The following is a 27,604-nucleotide window of genomic DNA, read 5'->3' on the forward strand; positions in this document are numbered from 1 at the left end:
ACTCGGTGAGACCCTGTCTCAAAATAAAATACAAAATAGAGCTGGGGATATGGCTCAGTGGTCAAGTGCCCGAGTCAATCCCCAGTACAAAACAAACAAACAAACAAATAAATAAATAAAAGAGTTCCAATTTCTTCACATCTTTACTCATACTTGTTATTATCTGTATTTTTTTATTAAAATCATCCTAGTGGGTGTGAAGTGGTATCATTGTGGTTTTGCATTTCCCTGATGGCTGATTACGTTGAGCCTCTTTACACGTGCTTGTTGACCATCTATATATCATTTTTTAGTTAGAGAATTATCTATTTAAATTCTTTGCCCATTTTTAAAATGGGCCATTTGCTCTTTATTATTGAGTTTCAAGAATTCTTCAGGTGTTTTTCAAAAAATATTTACAGATATATTATCAAATGTATTTTCAAAAATTTTCTCCCACTGCTTGTGATTTTAGTTTCTTGATGGTACTTTGTTGTTGTAACTGGGAATTGAACCCTATGGCTCTTTACCACTGAGCTACATCCACAGCCCTTTATATTTTTATTTTGAAACACTAGTTGCTGAAGGGTCTAAGTTGCTGAGACTGACCTGAAACTTGTGAGACTCCTGTCTCAGCTTCCGGAGTTGCTGGGATTATAGGTGTATGCTACCATGCTCACCCTACTTAGTAGCTTTTGAACGAATCATTTGGGAAGGGGCTTTACTTTGTCTTTTGGAAAATAATGCAGTTTTACTGAATTAAAAGTTAATATTGTATAAGGAAGAAAAAATGTAAATATGTTGAGATTTTTACGTTTCAGGCAATTATTGGTAGAGTTCCAAAATGACTCCTTCTTTGGGTAACATTAAATATAGAATAACACTTAATTTGATTGAAAAGTGTTTGAAAAATTTTCACTTACCCAGGTATTGAGGATTGAACCCAGGGGTGCTCTAGTACCTGGTTACCTCCCCAGCCCTTTTTATTTTGAGTCAGGGTCTCAATAAATGCTGAGACAGGCCTCAAACTAGTTATCCTCCTGCCTCAGCCTCCGAGTCCCTGGGATTACAGGTGTGCACTGCTGCACCAGGCTAACTATTTCAATTGTAATATTTCTTGGTTAAGAAACTGCTCTTGAGCTGGGCCTGCTGGCACAGGTTTGTAATCCCAGCAATTTGGAAGGTTGAGGTAGGAGGATCCTGAATTTGAGGTCCGCCTGGGCAATTTAGTGAGATCCTGTCTCAAAATAAAATGAAATAAAATGAAAAAGGGGTGGGGATATAGTTCAGAGGTAAAAGTGTACCTGGGGCCTGGTGCAGTGGTACACACCTGAAATCCCAACAGCTCAGGAGGCTGAAACAGGAGGATCACAAGTTCAAAGCTAAGCAACTCAGTGAGATCCTGTCTCTAAATAAAATACAAAATAGTGCTGGGGATGTGGCTTAGTGGTCAAGTGCCCTTCAGTTCAATGCCTGGTGCCCCCCGCCCCCCCAAAAAAAGTGCACCTGGGGTCTATACCCAGAAAAAAGCTGGCTCTGAGGAAATTAGAAAACAAAAAATAATTTACATATGCAAAACTATATTCATTTCTCTTCCAGCTCTTCCACCAAAGCCACCTAAGCCAATGACTTCAGCAGTTACAAATGGAATGAAGGACAGTTCCATTTCTCTTCAGGATGCAGAATGGTACTGGGGAGATATTTCCAGGTAATTAGAATTTTACTATAGTTGAATGCAGGTTTTTTTTTTTTTTTTGGCGGGAGTTGGGTACTGGGGATTGAACCAGGGGCGCTCTATCCTGAGGTACATCCCCAGTCCTCTCTTTTTTTTTTTTTTTTTAGACAGAGTCTCTCTAAATTGGTGAGACTGCCTTGAACTTATAGTCTTCCTGCCTCAGCCACCTGAGTTGCTGGGATTACAGGCATTTGCCATTATCCCTGGTTGAATGCAGTTTTTAAAAACTCATTTTTGAGAATTGGTAGCTAAAACATTTTAATACTCTACCTGTTGTCACTTAAACAGATTAGCACTTTAAATATTGTGAGAACATTTAAAAAAAAGTCTTTATTTCTGCCCATGAAAGTGACATGAAAATCTTTAAGAGTGTGGCTTAATTTTTTATAATACTATAAAGAGGATAGATTTCTGAATGAATGAAATTTACACATTTAGTATAGTTACCTTTGATTTAAAATTAAAAATATTTTTAGATACTTTACTTTCTCTATAAGATAATGGTTCCAAAATTGTTGCATGCACAAAAATCAGTTGCATAGATCCCAGGAGTCTGCATTTACCAACCTCCCTAGGTGATTTTGATACAGACTATTCACATACTTCACTTGAGAAATTGGACTCTAGGACAGATTTTTTTTTAATGTTTTTTAGTTGTAAATGGATCTTTTATTTTATTTATTTATTTATATGTGATGCTGAGGATCGAACCCAGCACCTCACACATGCCAGGCAAGTGAGCCACAACTCCAGCCCCGACAGATTTGTTTTTTGAGTAAAATATGGTTTTGTATAATTATGAACCAATTGAGGGAAAATATGTGTATGTGTGTGTGTGTGTGTATATTTCTTAATTTAAACATTATTTTTTCTTTTATTTGTTGTTTTTTCCCTTATTAAACTTTAATGGGTCTCTAATATATATATTTAAATTTTTTTGTTCTTTTTCATTATACATGAAAGTAGAATGTATTTTGACATATTATACATACATGGAGTGTAACTTCCCATTCTTGAGGTTGTACGTGATGTGGAGATCTGGTCGTGTACTCATATATGAACATAGGAAAGTAATGTCCAATTCATTCTACTGTCTTTCCTATCTAATATATCTTATTCTTTAAAAATTCCTATCCATCTTTTTAAAAATTTTATTTATTTATTCATCTTAGTTGTTTATGAACCTTTATTTTTTATTTATTTGTGGTGCTGAGAATTAAACCCAGTGCCTCACACATTTGAGGCAAGCGCTCTACCACTGAGCCATAACCCCAGCCCTTCTTATCCATTTTTGGCAAATCAAACTCCATGTTGAAGCTGTCTTCCTTGTCCTTTCTTCTCTCTTCTCTATTCTTTCCCACTACCAAAGTGGTGCTCCTTTTTCTTTTTTTTAACCTTTACCATTTTAACCATTTTAAGCATACAGTTCCCTGGCATTAAGTGCAATCACATTGTTAGGCAACATCACTATCATATATTATTATAACTTTTAATCTTCCCCAACTGAAACTCTGTATCTATTAAATATTTACTCACTTTTCTCTTCTTTTTCAGCCTTTAGCACCATTCAGCTTTCTGTTTCTATGAATTTGACTACTCTAGGTACCGCATATAAGTGGAATCATATTTGTTAAAATAAATAATATCCTAATGTGATATATACACATTTTTATTTATCTAGATATGTGTACTTGATGTACGTTTGGATTATTTTTATCTTTTGGCTATAGTGAATAATGCGTCTATGAACATTGGTGTACAAATATCTTAATCCTTTAAATTATTTTGCATATAAACTCAGAAGTGGAATTGCTGAGTCATTTGGTAATTCTGTGTTTAATTTTTTTGAATAGGTCTTAGTATATATTTCATATTAAAATTGATCAAACATTTTAAGTTTTGTAGTAGACAATAAAGAGATCTATTGTATTTAATGCCATTTAAATTAATATTTTAAGATCATATGGTATAATTTAGTGGTCTTTTATGTCCTACCATTTCTTTGACTGTTATAATGTTATTCCTTAAAGTACTAAACCAATCTGCAAAAAGAATTTATTGTCAGTATAAATTTAAATTAGAGAATATCATATTGAAAGATTGTGAACTTAAGTGAATTTTCCCCTCAGTTTAGAAATAGCTGCCACTGTGGCTTAAATATAACCTTTCTAAACAGCTGCTGGTTTTCCCTGACCTGCCTAAGAAAGCCCTAAATGCTTACTGAAAGTACTATCCCCTTAGGTAGCTGAAATCTGGAAGAGTTAGATTTCACATCACTAAAAATCAAAACAGAAGGAGTACACTAGGGCAAGGAACTAAATGTCTTCTGGAGGTCTCCATGATTCTATAACCTTAAATATATCATCTCCAACTAGTCTAAGTAATATCATGTGAACACAACTAATGCTTAAGTGTTTTCACTTTTTTCTATAATTCCTGTAATTCTATTCTTCAGGGAGGAGGTAAATGACAAATTACGGGATATGCCAGATGGTACCTTCTTGGTCCGAGATGCCTCAACAAAAATGCAGGGAGATTATACTTTGACTTTGAGGTAAGTACTTTTCAGTCTTTTGGCTAGTGTTCTCCTAGCATTATTTTAGTTCAGGGTTTATAGAGAGTTCTGTATTTTATTTGAGTTATTTATATGCATATTTTTTCATATTTTTATTTAATTCAGATACATAAATTTCAGTTGGTTGTTTTTTTTCTTTTTAAAAAATTTTATTTCTGTACATTAATATTTGAACATTTATTTTTATTTTTATTTTTTTAATATTTATTTTTTAGTTTTCAGCGGACACAACATCTTTGTTTGTATGTGGTGCTGAGGATCAAACCCGGGCTGCATGCATGCCAGGCGAGCGCAGCGCGCTACCGCTTGAGCCACATCCCCAGCCCCATATTTGAACATTTATATAAAAATGGCAATTTTTTTTATATAACAAAAAGTGAAAAGGCTAAATCCCTAAGTAAGGGAATAAGAAGAATACAGTTGACCTTATTAATGAAGTGTAGAAATCATGGGAATAGCCTAAGGTTATTGATGAATTTATCCCTTTAATAACTCTATTGTTTTCCTTAATGCAATATTTTTTATACATATATATATTTTTAGTTGTTGATGGACCTTTATTTTTATTTATTTATCTATATGAGGTGCTGAGAATCAAATTCAGGCCTCATCACATTCTAGGCAAGTGCTCTACCACTGAGCCACAACCCCAATCCCTTAATGCAGTCTTTTTTTTTTTTTTTTTTTTTTTTGTGGCCATTGACTTTTGTTTTATTTATTCTTTTTAGTTATACATGACAGTAGAATGTATTTTGACATTATACATACATGGAGTATAACTTCCCATGCTTGTGGTTGTACATGAATGTATTGGTCTTGTATTCATATGAACATAGGAAAGGTATGCCCAAGTTCTACTATCATTTCCATTCCCATCCCCCATACCTTCCCTCCATTACTCCATGTCCCAATCTGGTGAACCTCCACTCCCCACACCCCAATTGTGAGTCAGCATCTGCGTATCAGAGAGAATATTTGACCTTTTTTGGGGGGAAGGGGGATTGATTTATTTCACTGAGCATGATAGTCACCAGTTCCATCTATTTACAGCAAATGCCATTTCATTCTTCTTTAAGGCTGAGCATATTGTGTATATGTAGCATATTTTCTTTATCCTCTCTTCTACTAAAGGGCATCTAGGTTGGTTCCATAGTTTAGCTATTGTGAATTGAGCTGCAATAAACATTGATGTTGCTGTGTCAATCTAATGTGTTGATTTTAAGTCCTTTGGGTAAAAACAGAGGAGTGGGATAGCTGGTCAAATAGAAGTTCCATTCCAAGTTTTCTGAGGAATCTCCATACTGTTTTCCAGAGAGGTTGCCACAAATCGCAGTCCTAACAAAAATGCAGTCTTTAGAAAGTACAACTCAGCATAATTTTGGCTGACAAAGACATGTAAAAGATAAAGCAGTTCTCAGCCTGTGCCATGTCTTTTATGTGGGAACATTAGAATCTCTTAAATGGTAAATGTATGGCTTTTTTATACTTAAAGAGATGGATATATATATATATATATTATATATATTATATATATAATATATATATTATATATATAATATATATATATTATATATATATATATTTAATATGACACAATATCTTTATTTATTTATTTTTATGTGGTGTTAGGGAATGAACCCAGGGCCTCGCCTGTGCTAGGTGAGTGCTCTATCGCTGAGCCACAACCCCAGCCCGAGATGGAATATATATTTAAAATGGTGAAGAAAACTGCATTAGCTCTATATCCATATTTAACTTTAATAATTATAATAAAGATTCATAATTTGTTTTTGTAGTATGTATTATTTATTTTGTTAGCAATGCTTGAGGTTGAACCCAAGGATTCATGCATGGTAGGCAAGCACTCTACCACTGAGTCATACCTCAAGTCCTTTTTTGTTATTGTTGCTCAGAGTGGCCTCAAACTCCTGGGCTGAAGTGCTTCTCTTGCCTTAATCTTTCAATAGCTGGGATTACAGACATATACCATTGTGCCTGGCTTTGGAAAAAAGTTGATTTTTGGAAAAAAAAAATATATATATATATTTTTTTTGGTACCAGGATTGAACCCAGGGGTGCTTAACTACTGAGCAACGTTCCTACCTTTTTAAATATTTTATTTAGAGAGACAGGTTCTTACTGAGTAGCTTAGTGCCTCACTAAATTGCTGAGGCTGGCTTTCCAGGATCCTCCTTTCCTGCCTCAGCCTCCTGAGCTGCTGGAATTACAGGTGTACATCGCTGCACCTGGCTAAAAAAAGCTTTGAAAAATGATTTAAATACCACATGAAGATGCTATTTTACATCTAGATTCCTAATTATACATAATTAAAAGCAACATTTAAAAAAATACTTTTTTAGTTGTAGATGGACACAATACCTTTATTTTGTCTTTTTTTTTTTTAATGTAGTGCCGGGCATGGAACCCAGTGCCTCACACATGCTAGACAAGCGCTCTATCACTGAGCCACAACCCTGGCCCAAAGCAACAACTTTATTTTGTTTTATTTTTTAAAATTTGCTTAATAACTTATTTATTTATTTATTTATATGATTGAACCCAGTGCCTCACATATACTAGGCAAGCATTCCACCAGTGAGCCACAACCCCAGCCCAACAATTTTATATCTTACAAATGAGAAAAAGCCTGCAGAGTTTGTATGACTTACCTGAAGTTGTAGTACTTCTTAGGAAAAGCAAAGTATCTTCCTCACTGCTTTCTAGTCTTGAGCTACCTTGAAAATTTTATGCTGGAGTCCTACAACTGGAAGAGATCTTTAATATTTCCTAATTCAACTGGCTTTCTCTGGATGTAGAAATTCCAAGGAATAGACCAACTCTAGATAGGGCAGAGGGATGGGAGGGAAAGTGAAGGATAGAGAATTAGCAAGGATGGTGGAATATGATGGACATCATTATCCAAAGTACATGTATGAAGACATGAATTGGTGTCAACATACTTTATATACAACCAGAGATATGAAAAATTGTGCTATATATGTGTAATAAGAATTGTAATGCATTCCACTGTCATTTAATTTTTTAAAAAATCAATTCAAAATAAAAGAAACTCCTTGAATAGTATTTCTCAAAAAGAGCCATGTGATCTTCTGGATATGGGGAGCTAGCATCTTTCTTTTTAAGTTATTTATTATTGGCCAGCTGTAAAATAGATAGGATTATCTATATACTAATTACTGTGCAAGGATTGGGAATATGGATCTGCATAAGGCAAAGTTTTATGTTTAAAAGTTTATAATACAAGTGTGTTGTTGGAAAAGATAAAAAATACACTGTAGCTTAATGCAGTATGCTAAGTATTATATCAGATTCTTCCTTTAACCCCTGGTAATCATTATTCTACAAATTTGACTATTTAAAATATCCCAAGTAGAATCATACAATACAAAACCTTTTGTGTCTGGCTTATTTCTTCACCATAGTATTTTCAAGCTTTACTCATATCAGAATATCATTATTTTTAAGGCTGAATAATATTTTATTGTATATATAAAACATTTTGTTTATTCATCAGTTGATATACATTGACAAGAATGTTTTAAGATTTTCATGTATCTAGCATAACAATTGGACATATAGTATGTGGTCAGTAAATAATCTGAATGGACAGATTAAATAAGAGAAAGACAAAGAGGGTTCTCAGAGAAAATAATAGTTGAGTGGAGTTTTGATAGATCTTGCTAGAAGAAAAGTAATAGTGTTAACTGAATTTAATAAATGCTAATAGTTCAGTACTTGTTAGTCTGCAGGGCATCCAACAATGAATTAAAGTGATCTGAAGGATCACTTAGGCTACTGAGGACAAAGGGATTAAGAAAACTGCTTTGAATGAACTGCAATAATAGGAGAGGTTCAAATAATATGCTTTGGGGATTGAAAGAAGAAAAGGGTTTATTTTGTTAAGAGAATATAAAAAGCTAGCCTCCATGGAAGAAATTGCATTTGCATTGTAGCTTGAAGAAGGGAAATTTTTGGATATAGAGAAACTAGGGGAGGAGTTGCAGGAATAGATTACAGTAGAATAAAAGATAAGATAGAGATAAGAAATTATAAATATGCTTTGTGAAATAGAGTCCCATTTGATTAGAGGGTAAAGTGTGTAAAGAGGAGGAAGTGATAGGGGATAGAAGATTGGAAAGGGGTCATTGAATTCTAAAATTTGGAATTTGTATTTAATATTATAGGTAGGCAGCAGGAACTGTTGCATTTTTTTGGCAGGGAAGTTGTGATCAGACTCAATTTTAGTAAAAAGAATAAAAGAGGTAGGATACTGTAAAGGAGGCTTTTATAAATTAAGAAATAGTGGTGATTTAGAGTAGGATTTATTCTTTAATAATTTAATAGTTATTGAGTACCCATAGTATTCCAGGTTCTAAACAAAGAAAATGATGAGAAAGACAGACATGGCCTCTAACTTCTTGTGTGTATATTCTTAGTGAGGAAAGAGGGCTGAGAAGAAGATAAAACAGATACATTAAAAAAAATGAGCTCAGCATAGTGGTGCATGCCTGTAGTCCGAGTGACTCAGGAGACTAAAGTATGGATCTCTTGAGCCCAGGAGCTTGAGGCCAGCCTGGGTAACAGTGAGAGTCTGTCTCAAAACAAAAAATTATTTTGTGAGTGAACTCTCAAAAACATCCTCCTCTCTCCCTGCATTATAGTTACCTAGACAAATTCTAATACTTCTTAAATTCAACTTTGCATGTATTCCCTGCCTATACCTGGACAGCTCAATTTTAGGGAAAAAAAAAAAAAAGCCATACTGACTGGTCTTACATTGAATTCTTGACTGCTAACTTTAAGTGGGCCACCACCCAGCTTAATTTCTGAATTTCCATAATTCATTCATCCTTCCACTTTCTTAGGTGACAATTTCACACATTCTTTTTTTCCTCTTAAATCAATAACTCTTTCCCCTCTTTTATTTAAGAAGTTAACTTCCTCTTTCACTGAGAATTTAGATTCAGTCAGAAGAGAACTCCTTCATACTCCTGTTGCCATTAGATATCAACCTATTTGCATATTAGTGTGAATAATCTGCTTTTGTTTTATTCTGGTGGATGATTGTTCCAGGTTTACATTTCTTTCTTTCTTTCTTTCTTCTTCTTCTTCTTCTTTTTTTTTTTTTGGCAATACTAGGGATTGAACTGAGGGGTGCTTTTATTTTGAGACAGGGCCTTGCTAAGTTTTAAGGCTGGCCTGGAACTTGTAACCTTTTTGCCTCAGTCTCCTGAATTGCTGGGATTACTGGCGTGTATGTCACTGTACTTGGCTCAGGATCTACATTTCTATTTGTAAGCTGGATCCTGTCCTATCCCTCTAATCTATTAGAGGATATCACTCTAGGAATGATCTTGTCTTCTTTTTTTGATCAACAATTTTTGTCTCTGTACTGAATCATTCCCTTTAGACTATAAATATGACATGTTATCTCCTATTTAAGAATAATAATAAAGTTCCCTTGACCATATATCTCCTTCCACATTTCTCTCTTGTTTGCAGACAAGTGCTTTACATTAAGCTAGTATTCCTTGAGATAGTTGTCTGTAGGCATTTATTCTTCCTTTTCTTTCATTTTCTTGAATTCATTTCAGTCAGGCTTCCATCCTCATCTTTCTACTAAAACCATTTGGTCAGGGTCACTTAGTTATCTGTACTTTGCCACACTCAGTGATCATTGGACCTGTTTATAATTTCCTCTTTGTGGAAGTGTTTTTTCAAAAATTTATTTTTATGTTGGCAAGGACATAGGGAAAAAGGTACACTCATACACTGCTAGTGGGGCTGCAAATTGGTGCAACTACTATGGAAAGCAATAAGGAGATTCCTCAGAAAACTTGGAATGGAACCACCTTTTGACCTAGTTACCCTACTCCTCGGTTTATACCCAAAGGACTTAAATCATCATACTACAGTGACACAGCCACATCAATGTTTATAGAAGCTCAGTTCACAATAGCTAAATTATGGAACCATCCTAGATGGCCTTTAACAAATTAAAGAAGTGGTGTATATACACAATGGAATATTACTGTCCTTAAAGGAGAATTAAATCAAGGCATTTGCTAGTAAATGGATGGAAACAGAGACTGTCATGCTAAGTGAAATAAGCCAATCCCAAAGAACCAAAGGCTGAAAGTTCTCTCTGATATGCCGATGCTAATTCACACTGGGGTGAGTTAGAGAAGAATAGAGGTACTTTGGATTAGATAGAGAGGTGTGAAAAGAGGGGAGGAGATATGGGGGTAGGGGTGATTGCCGCAGTCTGGCTGGGCACAAAATCATGAGCCACTCACAGCCTTGTAGATTCAAACAGCAATTCTTTATTCCCGAACACGCACCGGCACTCTACAAACACGTTCTGCAGGAATTCACGTTCTGGGCAAAATCCCAAATACTCTCTGAATCCCGCAAGAACTCAACGGGAACTCAAGGAGCAGGCGCGCCTGAGGCAGCAGGATACGCCCTATTCCCAGCAGGGTACACCTTAAACCTGGAACCGCCCTAAACCCGATTGTCCTAAACCCCGATCCGCCCTAAACCCGGATCCGCCCTGGTCCTTGAGCAAGGTCACCTTACATGCAATGACACTGCAAATGACCTGGGTCATGCCATGCGTCATTCTTACTTAGCAATGGCCCTCAGCATCTCCCCACTTCTGATTAAACAACAAGCAATGTGGCTTAAGGACGGTGCCTGGTAGGTTGTCCAATTCAACATGTGGTTCTTACCCGTCATGGGAAAAACTGACCTCTAGGCGTCAGCCTCCTGTCTTAGGTTGATACCACTGCAATTGGATCATACCCGTCACTGACTACCGGTCCAGCATACAGCCATACTTGTGGATAGGCCTATGCACCAGTCGGGGGGTGAGGTTCTTGCCTCACCTCTGTTGGCCCCCAAATTTTAGACCATCACTAGCAGAAGGGAGGAGGATACAGAAATGCCACGACACCAAGCCAATTGACGGCTCCTTTGGAAAAATTGCATCACTGGTGACACCATCAGCAAAGTTATGCCAGCACTACCACAATTCGCTGCACCAAACGATAGTTCACAATGTATACAAGTGATACATAGTCCAGGCAAGTTCTGCAAGCAGTTCAAAGCAGAGGGGTCTATCAATATGTCCATTTCCTCCCAAAGTAAATCGAGTCCTTGATTGAGCATTACTTGTTGAGTTATATTCATTGATGCATCAGTTTATACAGTTTACTGTGATAGCTATCATAGAAGCTGTAGTCTGGTTTTATCTTTGTCTTCACCGGCACTGGGATGGAGATAGGAATTCTGGCAATGATGCTAAAGAGACATTATCCTGAACAGAATTATTAAATATGATGAAAAGGAAAGGTGAAAGTAAACAAACAGATCTGTTAACCACCTTTAAAAACAATCCTTAACAGTTGTTTACCTAATTTAAATTAGTAAACAAACAGATCTGTTAACCACCTTTAAAAACAATCCTTAACACCTGTTTACCTAATTTAAATTAAACCATTTAAATCACGTGAATAAAAAAAAAAATAATTCGGATCCATTTTTTCATGAGCGCTCCTCATATAAGATCTATGGACATACGCACACACAGACATACAACACAAAACACAAATGTGCACACAAACGTACAACACGTAAGACAATAGTAAAGGCCTTGTAGCTTTACCTAGGTGAAATCTCCATTGCAATGTTTAAAAACTCCACAGTCAAAAAATAAAACTGATCAGAAAAACATTAACCTAGGTTTGTATGAGCTCAAAAAATAAAATAGAACTTTATGATGTGGGAAAAATGCAATAATAAAATAGATATTGAAAAAAGCATCCTGGTTAATCACTGTCGCAGATGTAAGAATGGCCAAGCTGGAGCTCTGGATATCAGCTGCTATGGATTTGAGTCAAATCATATTCTTTTTGGTCTGTAGAAATTGCTTTGGTTAGTCTCTCTGGAATCCAAATCGGCTGCTGTTCTCCCTGTGGAAACACACAAACAAAACTCCGACTCCAGACAATCACTGGGTCAGGACCTTTCCATTGTCCTATTAGAATATCTTTCCAAAGTACCTTAGGCTTATGTACATTTTTTGGATACATATGCCTTTCTGCAGCACTAAGTCCTGATAAATCCAAATTTAAAAAGTTTAGAGTAAAAAGCGTTATTTTAAGTTTATCTTTGGGGGATATATACCCCTTTCCAATTCCCTCTTTTTGCTTTAATAAGTATATGTCTGTATCTAATAGTTGTCTTAGCTTTTTGCATTTTCTATCTGTAATACCTTACTTGATATTTTCAACCATTTTTTTATCTTATTTCTATCTTCTAGTTTTTTTTTTCCCCTAAGGTTTGTACATTCACCCTTAGTTGCTTTTTTTTCCTCTTAGTTTTCTTGTTTCCTATTTTGTGGGTTTAAAATTATTGTCTTCCTACATCTTTTCTATCTTTCTACATCCTCTTTATCTTTTTTCTTTTTAACTTTCTATACTTCTGTCTTTTAAAGTTTTTCACTTCAAATTTTTAATCTTCTTTATCTAAATATCTTTTATCCTATTATCTTCCCATTTTCATGTTTTTTTTTTTTAAGTAATGCTTTTAAGAATAACTAGGCTTCGAATGACGCAATCTTTTCTCCGTCATGAAGGCATCTTAACCACCTTCAATTTAACCTTTTAAAGCCTTTTGCAACTTAGACATTTTACAAATATCTTTTTTCTTTTTTCTGCCATGAAGGTATCTCGACCACCTTCAATTTAACCTTTTAAAGCCTTTTAATTATCATCTATACTGTACTTTTAAATGTACTTTTTCACCACCTACAACTTCACTCTTTTAAACGAGGCTTAGATTCTGTTTAAATCTCTTTAATGTTAGTTTACATGTCTGCCCTTCAACCAAAGGCTTTTTTTTTTTTTTAACTCCATTGAGAAGCTTTGTCTCAATCTGCCATGTACAAATACCTTTTTCTTCTTTCTTCCTTTCTCAAGCTTTTAAAGTAAGTCTGGTTTCCTCAAAATCTTTTTAAATGGCATTTTACAACTTTTTACTTTACCACACAGAGATTATCTCATCTAGAAACATTTCTTTTTCCTTTAACTTTTTATATTAAAATATATTTCCACATCTTGAATCTTTTTCTCTCTTTTTTAACCATTAACCCTTTTTATAAATTCACATTTTGAAACAACTCTTATAAAATTTCTGATTTAGACAAATTACTCCACTTTAATAAGATGAAAGACTTTCATGTTTTTTATGATACTATAATACTATAATTGAAACCCAACTGAAAATTTTTCTACTCTTTGTATATAAATTACACATGATAGAATCTTAACACTTAGTAACCTTGTTTTAGCAAAGACACAGACACAAAGCAATATTAAACATTTTTCCATTTACAAATTTATGAAAACACACATAATGTATAAATATATTACCTTATGGAACTTAATAAGTAAAGAGTACTTGATTTCATATTTAGTGGTTGATATTTTAACACTTTAGCTTTGTAAATTAATCAGATGTCTGTAAAAATCAAGATCTTAGACAAATGTAGTAAATAGAACTAGCCATCTCTTTCTTGTTGAAGAAAAATCTTTCTACAGGATACCATGACGGTCCCATTGATATACTTAGTAACTCGTCTTTAAAAAGCCATGGGCTACATTTTTGTATTGTATCAACATATGTCCTAACTGTTCTTGGTCTTACTGGGGTGCCTCCTTCCTCTAACAATTTCTCTTCCTCGGAGGTGAACAACTTCAAACCTTGAGTCAACCATTTTCCCCAGTTTTCCTGAGAAAATTCTAGGGACAGGCAACTTGAAATAAAAACAAAATAAATCAAAACAATAACACATTGTTTTTTGAATTGGTCACCCATTCTTTCGCTCTTCCTCAGGGGTGAGCAATTTCACTTACCTCCAAGCTTTAGATGTTCCCCGCACGGACCACCAAATGCCGAAGTCTTACTTAGCAATGGCCCTCAGCAGGTGATAGAAGAATGAATCAGACATTATTACCCTATGTGCATATATGATTACATGACTGGTGTAACTCTACATCATGTACAAGCAGAAGTATGAGAAGTTACACTCCATTTATATATGAAGTGTCAAAATGCATTCTACTGGGCTGGAGTTGTGGCTCAGTGGTAGAGAGCTTGCCTAGCATATGTGAAGTACTGGGTTTGATTCTCAGCACCACATATAAATAAATAAAAATAAAGGTCCATCAACAACTAAAAAAATAAAAAATAAAAAAGCATTCTACTGTCATGTATAACTAAATAGAACAAAAAAGCATAGCAACTAGATTTTTACATAAACGTAAAAAAAAAGATAAGAAAAAAATTGATTTTTAGGATGTCACACTTTTACTTTATTAGTCTCTTGGTCTCTTGCTTGTTCTTTCTCATATCCCTGATCACTAAACACTGGTGTCTCTCGGGGTTTCGACCTTGTACCTCTTCATATGTCCAGCTATTATCAATTTCAAATAACACCTACAGGCTGACAACTCCTGAATTATCTAGTCCAGACCTTACTTCTGAACTTCAGACTCTTTTAAGAAGGTTACTATATCATCTGCTTTTGAATGTTCAATAGGCATCTCAAAAAAAAGTTCTTTTTTGTAGCTTTATGCCAATAAATAAATGTCATTTTCATTATTTGAATTTTTAATATAAAAATGTTGAAATCATCTTGTTTCTTTTTCTCATTCCCATATTTTGAGGACTGTTTAATCTTTGATAAAATGAAAGATGGATGTATGTTCCTCAAAGTCCATGAGATCATGAACTAGAACAGCATACTGTTTGTTTATCATTGTATCTACAGTGGTTTGTATAATTCTTGGTAATAGTAGATGTTAAATTCATTTGTTTGAATGATTGAATGCCTTTTAATTTTAATGGAGAGACCAGCTTGAATTTATTGAGTAAATATAAGTGTACACACCTATAGTAACTATATATGATTATGTGTTCCCTCTAAATAATATTTTCTAAGCAATAATTTAAACTAGTCCATAGGTTCAAACATATCGTATTCGACCTTTCACAAATTCCAGTGTCTCATTTATCATTTATAATGAATAGCATGACTTAAACACATATGGAGGCGTTATTTTTTCCATTAGGCTTGTATGCTGTTCTAAGTTGAATGGGAATGGTACAGTATTTTGCTATGCTGTAATGTATTAACCTGCTGTGGTTTTAGATTGTGCCATATGATACTTGTAAAACATTGCTTTTTAAATTTTGGTTATAAATTATCTTTCAAGGTATCATTTGGCTAGGACTCAGTAAATAAAGATGGTCTGAGCAATTCAAGCATCAAATTACATCTGTGATATACATGACTCTTCAAAAGCTATGCTTTGTGAAGCACTTGAGTAACTTGAATCATTTACATATTATGATAACATTTAGACATTCATTTCCAAGTATTATAAACAAGTATAAAAGATAGTATAAGGTGCTAGATCAGTTACCCAGCCATAAATCATTCAAGGAAGTTAATTATGTTTGTGCATTAACAGAACACTTGAGTATGTTGGTGATTGTGTGACAATGATTATTATCACCTTCGTTTAGACATGGCTGCCAAAAAACAGAACCGCCTATCTTTAGGTCCTAAAGAGTTTGTCTCTGTCCTAAAAAATATTGGTAGAACTTGATTACTTTTTATTTATTTATTTATTTTTTAATGTGTGGTGCCATGGATCAACCTAGGGCCTTTGGTGTACTAGGCAAGCACTCCACCACAGAGCTACATCTGTAATCCTTGGTAGAATTTGAATTAGAAGCTTCATTCAGAAAAAGAACAAAAGATACAATTTACTTATTTTTCTTAAGTGATTTTTTTGGGGGCTAACTTTGTTGATTCTGAATATATAGAATGTTGATCTTTAATAACCAAGGTATTTATGGGCAAAATAAATATATGTGAAAATAATATTATGTATACTTTCACATTCATAATTATGTGTATGCCTTTTCACTGTCTCTAGCCTTATGAACATAGTAAAACTTGTTTATTATGTGAACCAAACTTTCTATCTCCCTATGAAAGTAATATTTCAGTAGAATTTTGGGGAAAAATCAACAGTTGTTGTCTTGTTGTTCACAGGAAGGGAGGCAATAATAAGTTAATAAAGATCTATCATCGGGATGGTAAATATGGCTTTTCTGATCCTCTGACATTTAATTCTGTGGTGGAGCTCATTAACCACTATCATCATGAATCTCTTGCTCAGTACAATCCCAAACTCGATGTGAAGCTTATGTACCCAGTTTCCAAATACCAACAGGTATGATTACAGAAGTTCTTGATAATTATTGAGAAAGTCATTATTTAACCTCATTTGATTCTATTTATCAGTCAAAAAAGAAATCTAGTCATTTAAAATTTCCTACTTAATATTTTAGATATTTCTTAGATATATTTGAAACATTTTGCGGCTACCCTTTCATGATAACCCATTACATGTGGTTATTAACTTTATATGCTTCCCACTTATACTTCACTTCTTTTTTAAAAAAAATTTTATTTTGTTCTAATTAGTTACTTCTTAAATTTTAAAGTCCTAATGATGTTTATGTGATTTAAAGGCTGATCTTAGTGTTAACAGAAGGATTTAGTGCTTTTGTATGCTTGATCTTAATGTGGCTTGAACAGTGGCTTGAACTTCTAAAGCTAAAATACAATTTAAAAACCTATAGACATGGAAAAACTTATGTCAGAATTGTTAACATTTTTTCTTTTGTTTCCCTGTGTAGGATCAGTTGGTAAAAGAAGATAACATTGATGCAGTAGGTAAAAAACTGCAAGAGTACCACTCTCAGTATCAGGAAAAGAGTAAAGAGTATGATAGGCTATATGAAGAATATACCAGAACATCCCAGGTTAGTATATTTTTGTTGTTTGAGCTAATGGGTATACAGTATTAGAGTTATATTATATTTTCTATAATTCACTTGAAGATCTTCAGTTGCTTTTTTAGTATACAGTATTAGAGTTACATTATATTTTCTATAATTCACTTGAAGATCTTCAGTTGCTTTTTTATTGGTTAAGGGTATAATTTTGTATCAGTTAGTATTAATAATGCCTTTTTTTTTTCTTCTTTCTTTTTCTTTTTTGGAGCTTGGGATCTATTCAGGGGTATTCTACCACTGAGCCCACTGAACTACATTCCCAGCCCTTTTTATTTTTTATTTTGAGACAGAGTCTCAACAAATTACTGAGGCTGGTCTTAAACTTGTGATCTTCTTGCCTGAACCTCTCTAGTAGCTTGGATTACAAGAAAATGCCACTGTGTCTGGCTATCTACTTAGTATTAAATGGTTGTAAGTGATTAAAAAAAATTAAATGGTTGTAAGTGAATTGATGTATATGGGCAAAGAGAGACCCCCATACAAACACTCACTAAATAACTCTTTCAAGAACTTAACTGTGACTCTAAGAGAATTTAGGATTAAGAGAGTTTTTTTTTCCCCCCCAAATTTGTTTGTATGGTAATGAGAACGAACCATTAGACAGGGAAAGTTGATAATGTAAAAGGGGCTGGCTAATGTGATAAAATGAAGTACCTGAGAAAGAGGAGGTGAGACATGTAGCACCTGTAGATAAAGGGAGAAGATAGAGAAAGGGCACAGATACAGGTAGCTTTATAGTTTTGGTGGTAGATGTAGAGACATTGTGTATGGGGGAGCTGCAGTTTTGATTGTGATTTCTAATACTTTTCCTTTTGCTTCCCTACCTACCAGTACATATACTAGTGTTAGTAGAGTCAAAAGTTTGAGTGTTTTCTTTGAAGATTCAGGGTCAGAGCTTTATGGGTAACTTTTAATCTTCCAAGGGAGTCAAGACCCTCCATAATTTAAGAGTTGATTATAATTTGAGAGTTGTAGAATCTGTAGCTAGATATTTAGATATGAACATTCCAGTGAGTGTTTAGTATTATCTGAATATGTGTGATATGCATGCAACTTTATGGCCCATCACAAGTTTCTAGCTTCCCTCATTTGCTAATCCTTTTATCACTAGTCCCACTGAGTAATTATTGATCCTGGAACATCCCTATTATTTCATATATACTTCATACCATGCCTTCTGTGTGCAGGGCTGCATTTTCTTCCTCTACCCTACTCTTTAAGACTTAGCTCAAATGTCATCTCCTCTGTGAAGTTTCCATAAAACAATAATTAGTTAATCTCACTTGGTTTCCATGCCATGACTTGAAATCAGGCTTTGTTAGGGTTCAGAAATCTATTCTACCTATCTATTATACCTAACATAAAGTGAAGGCATGCTTTATGTTTCAAAAATTTCTTTACCCTCTGGTGGGACTTTCTATATAGTAATTTTCAGTAATTATTAGTAAAAGTTGGATAATTGAGGAATTATCCCATAAGTATCAAAACTTCTAGAATTACAGATATTTAGGATGGCAATCTTTCTAGACCTTTATGCAGATTTATTGCCTTTCTAAAAAGTAAACTAAACAAACTATAGGGCCCCCCGACCTTTTTTGAAGATTTTAGGGGAATCTTGATTCAAATGCAACTTGTTGAAATATATAGGACCATTTACCCTGATGCTGAAGGGCTTAACACTGGACTTTTGGACTTACGTTTGTTTTGTGGAGTTTTTAGTTTTTTTTTTTTAATATTTAGTTTTTAGTTCTAGGTGGACACAATATCTTTACTTTGTTTTTATGTGGTGCTGAGAATCAAACCCAGTGCCTCACGCATGCTAGGCAAGTGCGCTACCACTTGAGCCACATCCCCAGCCTGAGTTTTTAGTTTTTCATCTTATTATTCTTAGTGAATCTACCCTTTGGAGCTATTTTCTCCCCTTTTCATTCTTTGCTCCTAATCAGGTTAATTTACTAATGAATCTGTTTGGAAAATTAAGTATGTACTTTATAAATGAAAGTAAGAATAAATATACTCTGTAGGACTCTACTGGGAATAAGACTTTGCACTTTGGTACATGGATTCTGAGCTTTATCCATTTACTCCTTCAGAACCTTTTGGGGGTTCAGCACAAACATAGGTGCAAAGGCAGAATTTGATCCTGATGACAGGTGTTCAGGGTCAGTCTCTTGGCAGCTTGGAGACCTTTCGGTGGTGCTTAGTCTTATTTCAGGTAGTGGTTTTTTTCTTTTACAGTTTGAATAATGTTTTTGTGTATGAGTGATAGGGTAGAAGTTGAATAAAGTGTCTTGTTTTAGCCATCTTAATTGGGTTTTATATGGGATTATAACTAGGATTACAGGATTTAAGATCAAGGTTACGAAAAATAATAAAGATAATGGGATTTATGTCATTTCTTTTTTTTCTGTAGGAAATACAGATGAAGAGGACTGCAATTGAAGCTTTTAATGAAACTATTAAAATATTTGAAGAGCAATGTCACACACAAGAACAACACAGCAAAGAATATATTGAGCGATTTCGCAGAGAGGGAAATGAAAAGGAGATTGAACGGTAAGTCTGTCTGCAAGTACATCAAGTATATAATATTTCCCAGTATGCCAGTGAGATAAGACTTCTTTTCTTTCCCAATAATGCCTACCTTGCTTGATTTCATCCCCGCAAACTACACATTCCTATTATAGTGAACTACTTAATGTTCATATTAATGGCACCAAACTGAACCTCCTCTCTTCTGTGTTCTTTCTTCACCCGCCATCTCCAAATTGTTACCTTCTGTTCATCTTTAAGACTCAGATTAGATTTGACTTTTTTCTAGAAAATCTTCCCTGATTTCCCCAGTCCACTTTAGGGGCTTTTGTCATTGTCCCTACAGTGTGTGGTCCTGATCCTTAGTGTTATATTTACTGAATGCCATACTCACTCAACTGCAAACTCATTGAAAGCAGGCATGGTGGCTCACTTTCCCTGATATAACCTCAATACTTTGGAGTATACAGTGGGTACTTAATGAATATTTTTTTGAACTGAAAGTCAACTTTGGCAGTTGTCTAAGCATAAATTGGAGTGTAATAAGACTATAGGTAAACTGGGTGCAGTGGCATATGTCCATAATCCCAATGAGTAGGAGGCTGAGGAAGGAGGATTGTAAGTTTGAGGCCAGCCATAGCAATTTAGCAAGTGCCTAAGCATCTTGACAAGACCCTGCCTCAAAATAAAAATGAAAATAAAGAGCTGGGGGTGTAGCTCAGTGGTAAAGCACCTCTAGGTCAAATGCTGTATCACTGCAGGAAAAGAAAAGATTCTAGGAAAGAAGATCAGCCTGACAATTATAGGTAGCTACAATGAGAGTGGCTGTCAGGTTAAAAGATGGTGAGGGCCTAGATCAGAGCAATAGCAGAAAAGAAGGATGAGTTGATAAAAATTCTTACCAGATGTGGCAGGCGTAGGAGACAGTAAAGATCATTCTTAGATTTCAGTGTGAGCAACTGAGAGATGGTGTTATTTACCAAAATAGAAAGTGTGTGATGATGGGCTGGGTATGGCTCAGTGGTGGATCTCTTGCCTAGTATGTGTGAGGCACTGGGTTCTGTTCTCAGCACCATGTAAAAATAAATAAATACACAAAATAAAGGTAATTATGTCCATCTACAACTAAAAATATTAATAAAAAAAAGAAAAGAAAGAAAGTATGTGATAAGAGTTCAGGATTGGACCTAATGAGTTTTGTTCCAATGAGAACCCAAATAGAGCTGTCTGGGAGGCAGGCAGCTGGTTATTTAGATTTGGAACTCAGGGTGCAGAAAGGATTTGGGAGGCCTAAATGTATGCATGGTAAACCATATGCAATGGCAAAGTAAAACTATTTGTCATATTGGTACCACATTGTTGGAAAACTTCTGTGTGCCTGAATATAGAACTACATCCTGGGAGTCAGTATTAATTTGATGGTTAAAATCATGACCTTGAACTTGCATTGGCTGTTTACTAGCTTTGCCACCTTGGGTGAGTTACTTAATCTCTTTAAGTCTGTTTCATCCTCCATAAACTGTGGATAATATCATGTTGGAATGTGTGAGAATTAAGCCACATATTATTGAGGGACAAATGAGTAATGTGAATAATTGCTTAAAATGATTTGGAATATAGCAAAACTTCATGTGTTTGAAGAGCTTATAGTCACCATCTTTTGAGTGCTTATCAAGAGGTGCTAGGCAATATTCTCTATTCCCTTTACATGTATTATCATAATAATTTAATGAAGGTAGGTACTGTTGTAGAAGTCCATTTTTAGGCAGATAAAGAAATGAAGACACGGAGAAGTTAAATAATCTGCCCACAGCCCCACACTAAGTGGCAGGACAGAGATTAAAGCTAGGTATATTAATTGCAGAGTCATTGTTCTGAATTGCTGGGCTGTGCTATCTCTTAAATGTCATACATATGGCTTTACTTGTTCAGCCATGGTTGAACAAGTAAAGGGTCCAGGGCCTAGACAAGGTCACTGGGATCTTTTTTTTTTAATCTGTCCATGGGCCTTCTTATTTATTTATTTACCTATTTATTTATTTATTTATGTACTTACTTATTTAGTTATGTGTGGTGCTGAGAATTGAACCCAGTGCCTCACATATGCTAAGCAAGTGCTGTATCACTGAGCTACAACCCCAGCCCTCATTGGGATTCTTTTTTTTTTAGTCATAGATGGACACAATACCTTTATTTATTTATTTATTGGGTACCAGGGATTGAACTCAAAGCACTCGACCACTGAGCCATATCCCCAGCCCTATTTTGTATTTTATTTAGAGACAGGGTCTCACTGAGTTGCTTAGTGCCTTGCTTTTGCTGAGCCTGCTTTGAACTCACGATCCTCCTGCCTCAGCCTCCCAAGCAATTGGAATTATAGGTATGTGCCACTGCACCCAGCTTATTTATTTGTTTGTTTTTATGTGGTGCTGAGAATTGAACCCAGTGCCTCACACATGCTAGGCAAACGCTCTACCACTGAGCTACAACCCAGCCCTGGGATTCTTTTTACATTGTCTTTTGGCTCAACTTTTCTCTGAGTTGCCTTTATCCTTAGGCAGTTTTCCCCCGTGAGGTGGCAGTATGGCTCCTGGAAATCCTAGGATCACATATTCATAATTTAGCAACCCCAGTGGAAAGAGAGAATCTCTTTTTTTTTTGCAATAGTTCTGGCAAAATTCCTAGAATTGACTCACTGGGTCAGCTGGGGTCTTATTCTTATTACTCAATCAGTCATAATGGCCTGAGGATGGGGATAGGATGACAGGAAATGCTCTTATTGGCTAGCCTGGGCTGTGTGTGTCTACCCCTGGATCTGAGATGAGGATAGAGAATTCTTACCTATAAGGAACATCATGTTGCCATTCCAGAAGACTAGGAATGGATCAGGCAAAAACAACAAATGCCCACCATGCTTATTTTTAGGATATTTTTAGGATAGTAGCCAGGCATGGGTGGCATTTGCCTGCAGTTCTTGTACCAAGAAGGCTGAGGCAGGAGAATCACCTGAGCCCAGGATTCAAGACCAGCCTGGGTCACATAGCAAGGGACTATCTCTTAAAAACAAAAATATTTGAGCTGGGCACCGTGGCACATACCTGTAATCCCAGCAGGTCTGGAGGCTGAGGCAGGAGGATTGTAAGTTCAAAGCCAGCCTCAGCACTTAGACCCTAAGCAATTCAGCAAACCCTATCTCTAAATAAAATATTAAAAAGGCTGAGGATGTGGCTCAGTGGTTAAGTACCCCTGTGCCCCTGGGTTCAATGTCCAGTACCAAAAAAAAAAAAATTTTTTTTTGAGGACCATATTCATGCTACAGGATTTTTCTGCTTTGTTGTTTTAGCCTTAATATATCAAATATTTTCACAGAATTATGATGAATTATGATAAATTGAAATCACGTCTTGGTGAGATTCATGACAGCAAAATGCGTCTAGAGCAGGATTTGAAGAAACAAGCTTTGGACAACCGGGAAATAGATAAAAAAATGAATAGTATCAAACCTGACCTGATACAGCTGCGCAAGATCCGAGATCAGCATCTTGTGTAAGTAGTCTGGGGCTATGTGGGGAGGGATACACCAGCATCAGATTACCAGTGGAGCTAGAGATAGTATAGGAAATTTAAGAAGAACTTTATAATTGAGAACTAGTCAGTAAAATTGTAAGAGTTTAGGAACACAGCCCTGTTAGTAGTAGGGGGTCCCAGAGGGGGCAAACCAGGATGTGGAACTCTATACAAATGCCTTGGAAATCTCAGAGGGTGACTATGGCATCACAAAGTGATATAGATGAAAAAGTAAAGGTTAATGTTGCCTAAAACATAAAAACCGGAATCTTAGATTACATGGTAGAACCATAGAAACCGAAATTGCCCCTCAGAGACATTAACAATGAGAGCACACAAAAAAAGTTATCAGAACAGTCTCTTACAGGATTTTTATACTCAAGAAATGAAATTCTGTATTTAAATAACAGAAATGTGTCTATCATGGGCACTTGAGATAACTTGAGTAGTGAAACCCAATTCTTTAGTATTAGGAAAAGCTATATAGTTTAGCCAAATATAGGTATAATGGGAATATTATCCAAATATAATCAAACAAAATGTGTTGAAAGGATTTTTAGAAGGACAAATGGCTGCTTTATAGAGGGAGAGAATCTATGAAAAGAGAAAATATATTAGGCTTAGTTCTAGGTAATGAATAGACTTAAGAAATATATGTGTGGATCACTTTTATGCATATAACACCACTCAATTCAAATTCCTGGTAAGAAAAAAAAGAGAAAAAACCTCTGATTCTGTTTTTTTCAGAGACCCTAGGGTTTCTTTGTGTGAGAAAGGGGGGAGGGAACAAAATGTAAGCCTAGAGATTGGAACAGTGGCAAATGAGTTTCAGTAGAGGAAAATTTAGATAATATTTTTTGAGATAAACAAAGCTACACCATTCTGAGTAGTTTTTAATAACACCTGTCTCAAGGGATTATTTCTGTTTGCTGTCGTGGCCCAAAAAAGTTAAGCAAATATATATACCATAGAGAAGAGCTTTATAAATAAGATAATGACATGCCCTTATGTAAAAGTAGGGTACACCCACTTTCAGGATGCTTTTGTAGTTCTAGTCACATCACAAAGTTGAAGAAAGCCCAAGAAGGCTATGCTGTGGACCAAAGGAATGAATGGAAGTACTTCTTTGCCCTGAAAAGCAATATTAGGATATTAGGAAATATACCATCCCAAAGGACATGAATAAATGTGGAATCTTATTCATTGGGTTGCTGTAACAAAATACTATAAACTGGGTAGCTTATAAGCAACAACAGTCACTTCACAGGTTAGGAGACTTAAAAGTCTTGAGATTAAGGCCCTGGTAGATTCAGTGCCTGGTGAGGGACTGCCCTGTTTTATACATAGCCCATTTTAGTTATATTCTGACATGATGAAAGGATGAGTGGTGTCTTTTAGATTTCTTTTATAAGGACATTAATCCTGTTCATGAGGCTTCTACTCCCAACCTAACCACCTTCCTCTTCCTTATATTATAACATGACCTTGGTGGTTAGAATTTCAACATGTGAATTTTGGGAAGACACAAACATTCAGACCACAGAATATGATAAACCAAACCTTGAAACCTCCTTTAATGAGTTCTATAAGCTAAACATAAAAGAGTTTAGATAATGTGGATGACACAGACAACCATTGTCCCTTTTAGAAGGGTTGTTTCAAAGAGGATAGTCCAGTATTCAATAGTACACAGTTTTATGTTTCTAACAGAGAATTATCTCTAGGTTTGGTGGATTTGATCTGTTTCAGTGCTGAAATTTGATTAGTCAGACCTGAAGAAAATGGGTTGTAAAATATGTGCTGCTTATTGGTGGCATTGTATGATACTGAGTTTGCTCTCTCATTGATCTTGTTTTGAAGTGGAAATAGGTTGGAATTCTGCAGTATGCATCTAGCGATTGTCATTTGTTCATTGATTCCTCTTTGGGTATGGATATATCCCTGACTTCCCACTGCATATTTTTATTTATTTATTTATTTTTGGTGCTGGGGATCGAACCCAAGGCCTTGTGCATACAAGGCAAGCACTCTACCAACTGAGCTCTATCCCCAGCCCCCACTGCATATTTATTGAGATTCTCTGCTGAGATCCTGGTGTACTATTTCTAGGATATTCTAGAATGTTTACATATAAAATTTCATTTTTAAAATAAAGAATAAAATATATCCATTTACTTTAATATTAAAAATGGGGAAAGCCTATCTATGGTGATAGAATTAAAAATAGTGATTACTTATATTGGGGTATTGATAGAAAAATTGTACGAAATGTTCTGAATCTCAATTGGAATGTAAGTTTATACATATATAAAATTCATCAATCTGTACATGTAAGATTAACATAATTCATATGTATTATAACTCTGTACACTAAAATTTTTCTTAGGTATAAAAATCCTATAAAGTTTCTTTGAATAAAAAAGGAATTTGAAACAGTTGTAGTGGTACATACCTATAATTCTAGCTACTCAGAGGGCGAAAACAGGAGGATCTCAATTTTGAGGCCAGCCTTGGCAACTGAGTGAGATCCCCATTTCAAAAATAGAAAGGATTGGGGATGTTACTTCGTGGTAGAATGCCCTGGATTCAATCCCCAATTCTACTAAAAAAGAGGGGTAGGAATTATATATTGTCAGAGTATTTCTCTTTCATCATGAGTTAAGGTTAGTTTTCATGGTTACCATTTACTTTTTTTGGTATTCATAAATTAAAAAATGAATACCTTGCCGAGACAATTAATATAGATACATCAGTGATAAGCTCTGAGTAACATGAACTGGGGATTTTGCAGCTAAAAGAGTCCTGCAGAGGATGGTATATTCTGTTTTTTAAGAAACTTTATTGAGACATAATTTATATTCCATACAAGTTATCCATTTAAAAAAGTGTGTGATTGAAAGTCAGATGTGGTGGTATATGCTTGTAGTTCTAGCCACTCAGGAAGTTGAAGTGGGAGGATCATTGGGGTCCACAAGTTTGAGACCAACCTGGGCAACATAGAAAGATTCTGTCTCAGAAAAAAAAAAAGTGTATAATTCAAAGTGTTTAGTATATTCAGAGGTATTTACAATCATTACCATGTGTTTTAGAACATTTTCATCACAGTAGAAGGAAATCCTATACCCTTTACTACCTACTACCTACATTCCCCCAACCCTAGGTAACTATTAATCTACTTTATGTCTATATGGATTTGCCTATTCAGGACATTTCATATAAGTGGAAACATTTAATACAGTCTTTTAAGACTGGCTTCTTTCACTTAGCATTATATTTAAAGGTTCATCCATGTAATATGTAGCTATATATAGCACTCAATTCCTTTTATTACCTGAATAGTATTCCATTTTATGGATGGATACACCACATTTTGTTTAACCATCATTAATTGATGAACAACTGTTCTTTTTTTTCTTTTGGTACCGGGGAGTGAACCCAGAACCACTTAATCCAATCCTTTTTTATATTTTAACATCCCAGCCCTTTTTTATATTTTAAAAGACAGGGTCTTGCCAAGTTGCTTAGGATCTTACTAAGTTGCTGAGGCTGGCTTTGAACTCACAATCCTCCTGTCTCAACCTCCCCAGTCATTGGTATTATAGGAATGCGCCACTCTGCCTACTCACTTTCCTCTTATTTAGGGGAGTATTATGCTCTTTTCATAAAATTTGGTGCAAGACAAGTCACTTTCTTCTTTTTCTTTAAAGTAAAATCAATTTATTGGGGTATGAAATTGACCAATTATATTGTGTACATGTATGAATATGTAACAGTTAATTCCACTAATATGTATAATTATAATAAACCAAGTAAAAATTTTGAAAAAGAGGGCTGGGGTGTAGCTTAGTGATAGAGTGCTTGCTTAGCAAATGTGAGGCCCTGCATTCAATCACCAGCACTGCAAATAGATAAATAAATAATAAACTAAAAATATATAAGTAGGGCTGGGGATGTGGCTCAAGCAGTAACACGCTCACCTGGCATATGCGGGGCGCTGAGTTCGATCCTCAGCACCACATAAAAATAAAATAAAGATGTTGTGTCCACCGAAAACTGAAAAATAAATATTAAAAAATTCTCTCTCTCTCTTCTCTATCTTTAAATATATATATATATATATATATATATATATATATACAGTATTACCCCCCTCCTCCAAAAAAAAAAGGCAGAGAAAAAAAATAAAGGCTATTCAGAGGAAAATCAAATCAATTTTTTCCAAGATCCCACCTACCAGAAAATTACGGAAGCACAAGGTC

At 35.1% G+C, this 27,604-nt stretch overlaps 1 protein-coding gene across 1 annotated transcript in view; it reads left to right on the forward strand.

Annotated features, from left to right (window-relative positions):
- Pik3r3 (phosphoinositide-3-kinase regulatory subunit 3) overlaps positions 1-27,604 on the forward strand; it is a 78,453-nt gene that overhangs the window by 40,623 nt on the left and 10,226 nt on the right. The window contains exons 2-7 of the mRNA XM_046469345.2: positions 1,579-1,687; positions 4,170-4,268; positions 16,438-16,618; positions 17,088-17,213; positions 19,660-19,802; positions 23,148-23,324. Coding sequence (XP_046325301.1) covers positions 1,579-1,687; positions 4,170-4,268; positions 16,438-16,618; positions 17,088-17,213; positions 19,660-19,802; positions 23,148-23,324 — 835 coding nt within the window. The remainder of the gene's footprint in view (positions 1-1,578; positions 1,688-4,169; positions 4,269-16,437; positions 16,619-17,087; positions 17,214-19,659; positions 19,803-23,147; positions 23,325-27,604) is intronic.

Source organism: Marmota monax, unplaced genomic scaffold (assembly GCF_021218885.2).
Source record: "Marmota monax isolate L192 unplaced genomic scaffold, Marmota_monax_Labrador192_F-V1.1 WCK01_AAM20220418_F8-fsc00008, whole genome shotgun sequence".
Lineage (NCBI taxonomy): Eukaryota > Metazoa > Chordata > Mammalia > Rodentia > Sciuridae > Marmota > Marmota monax.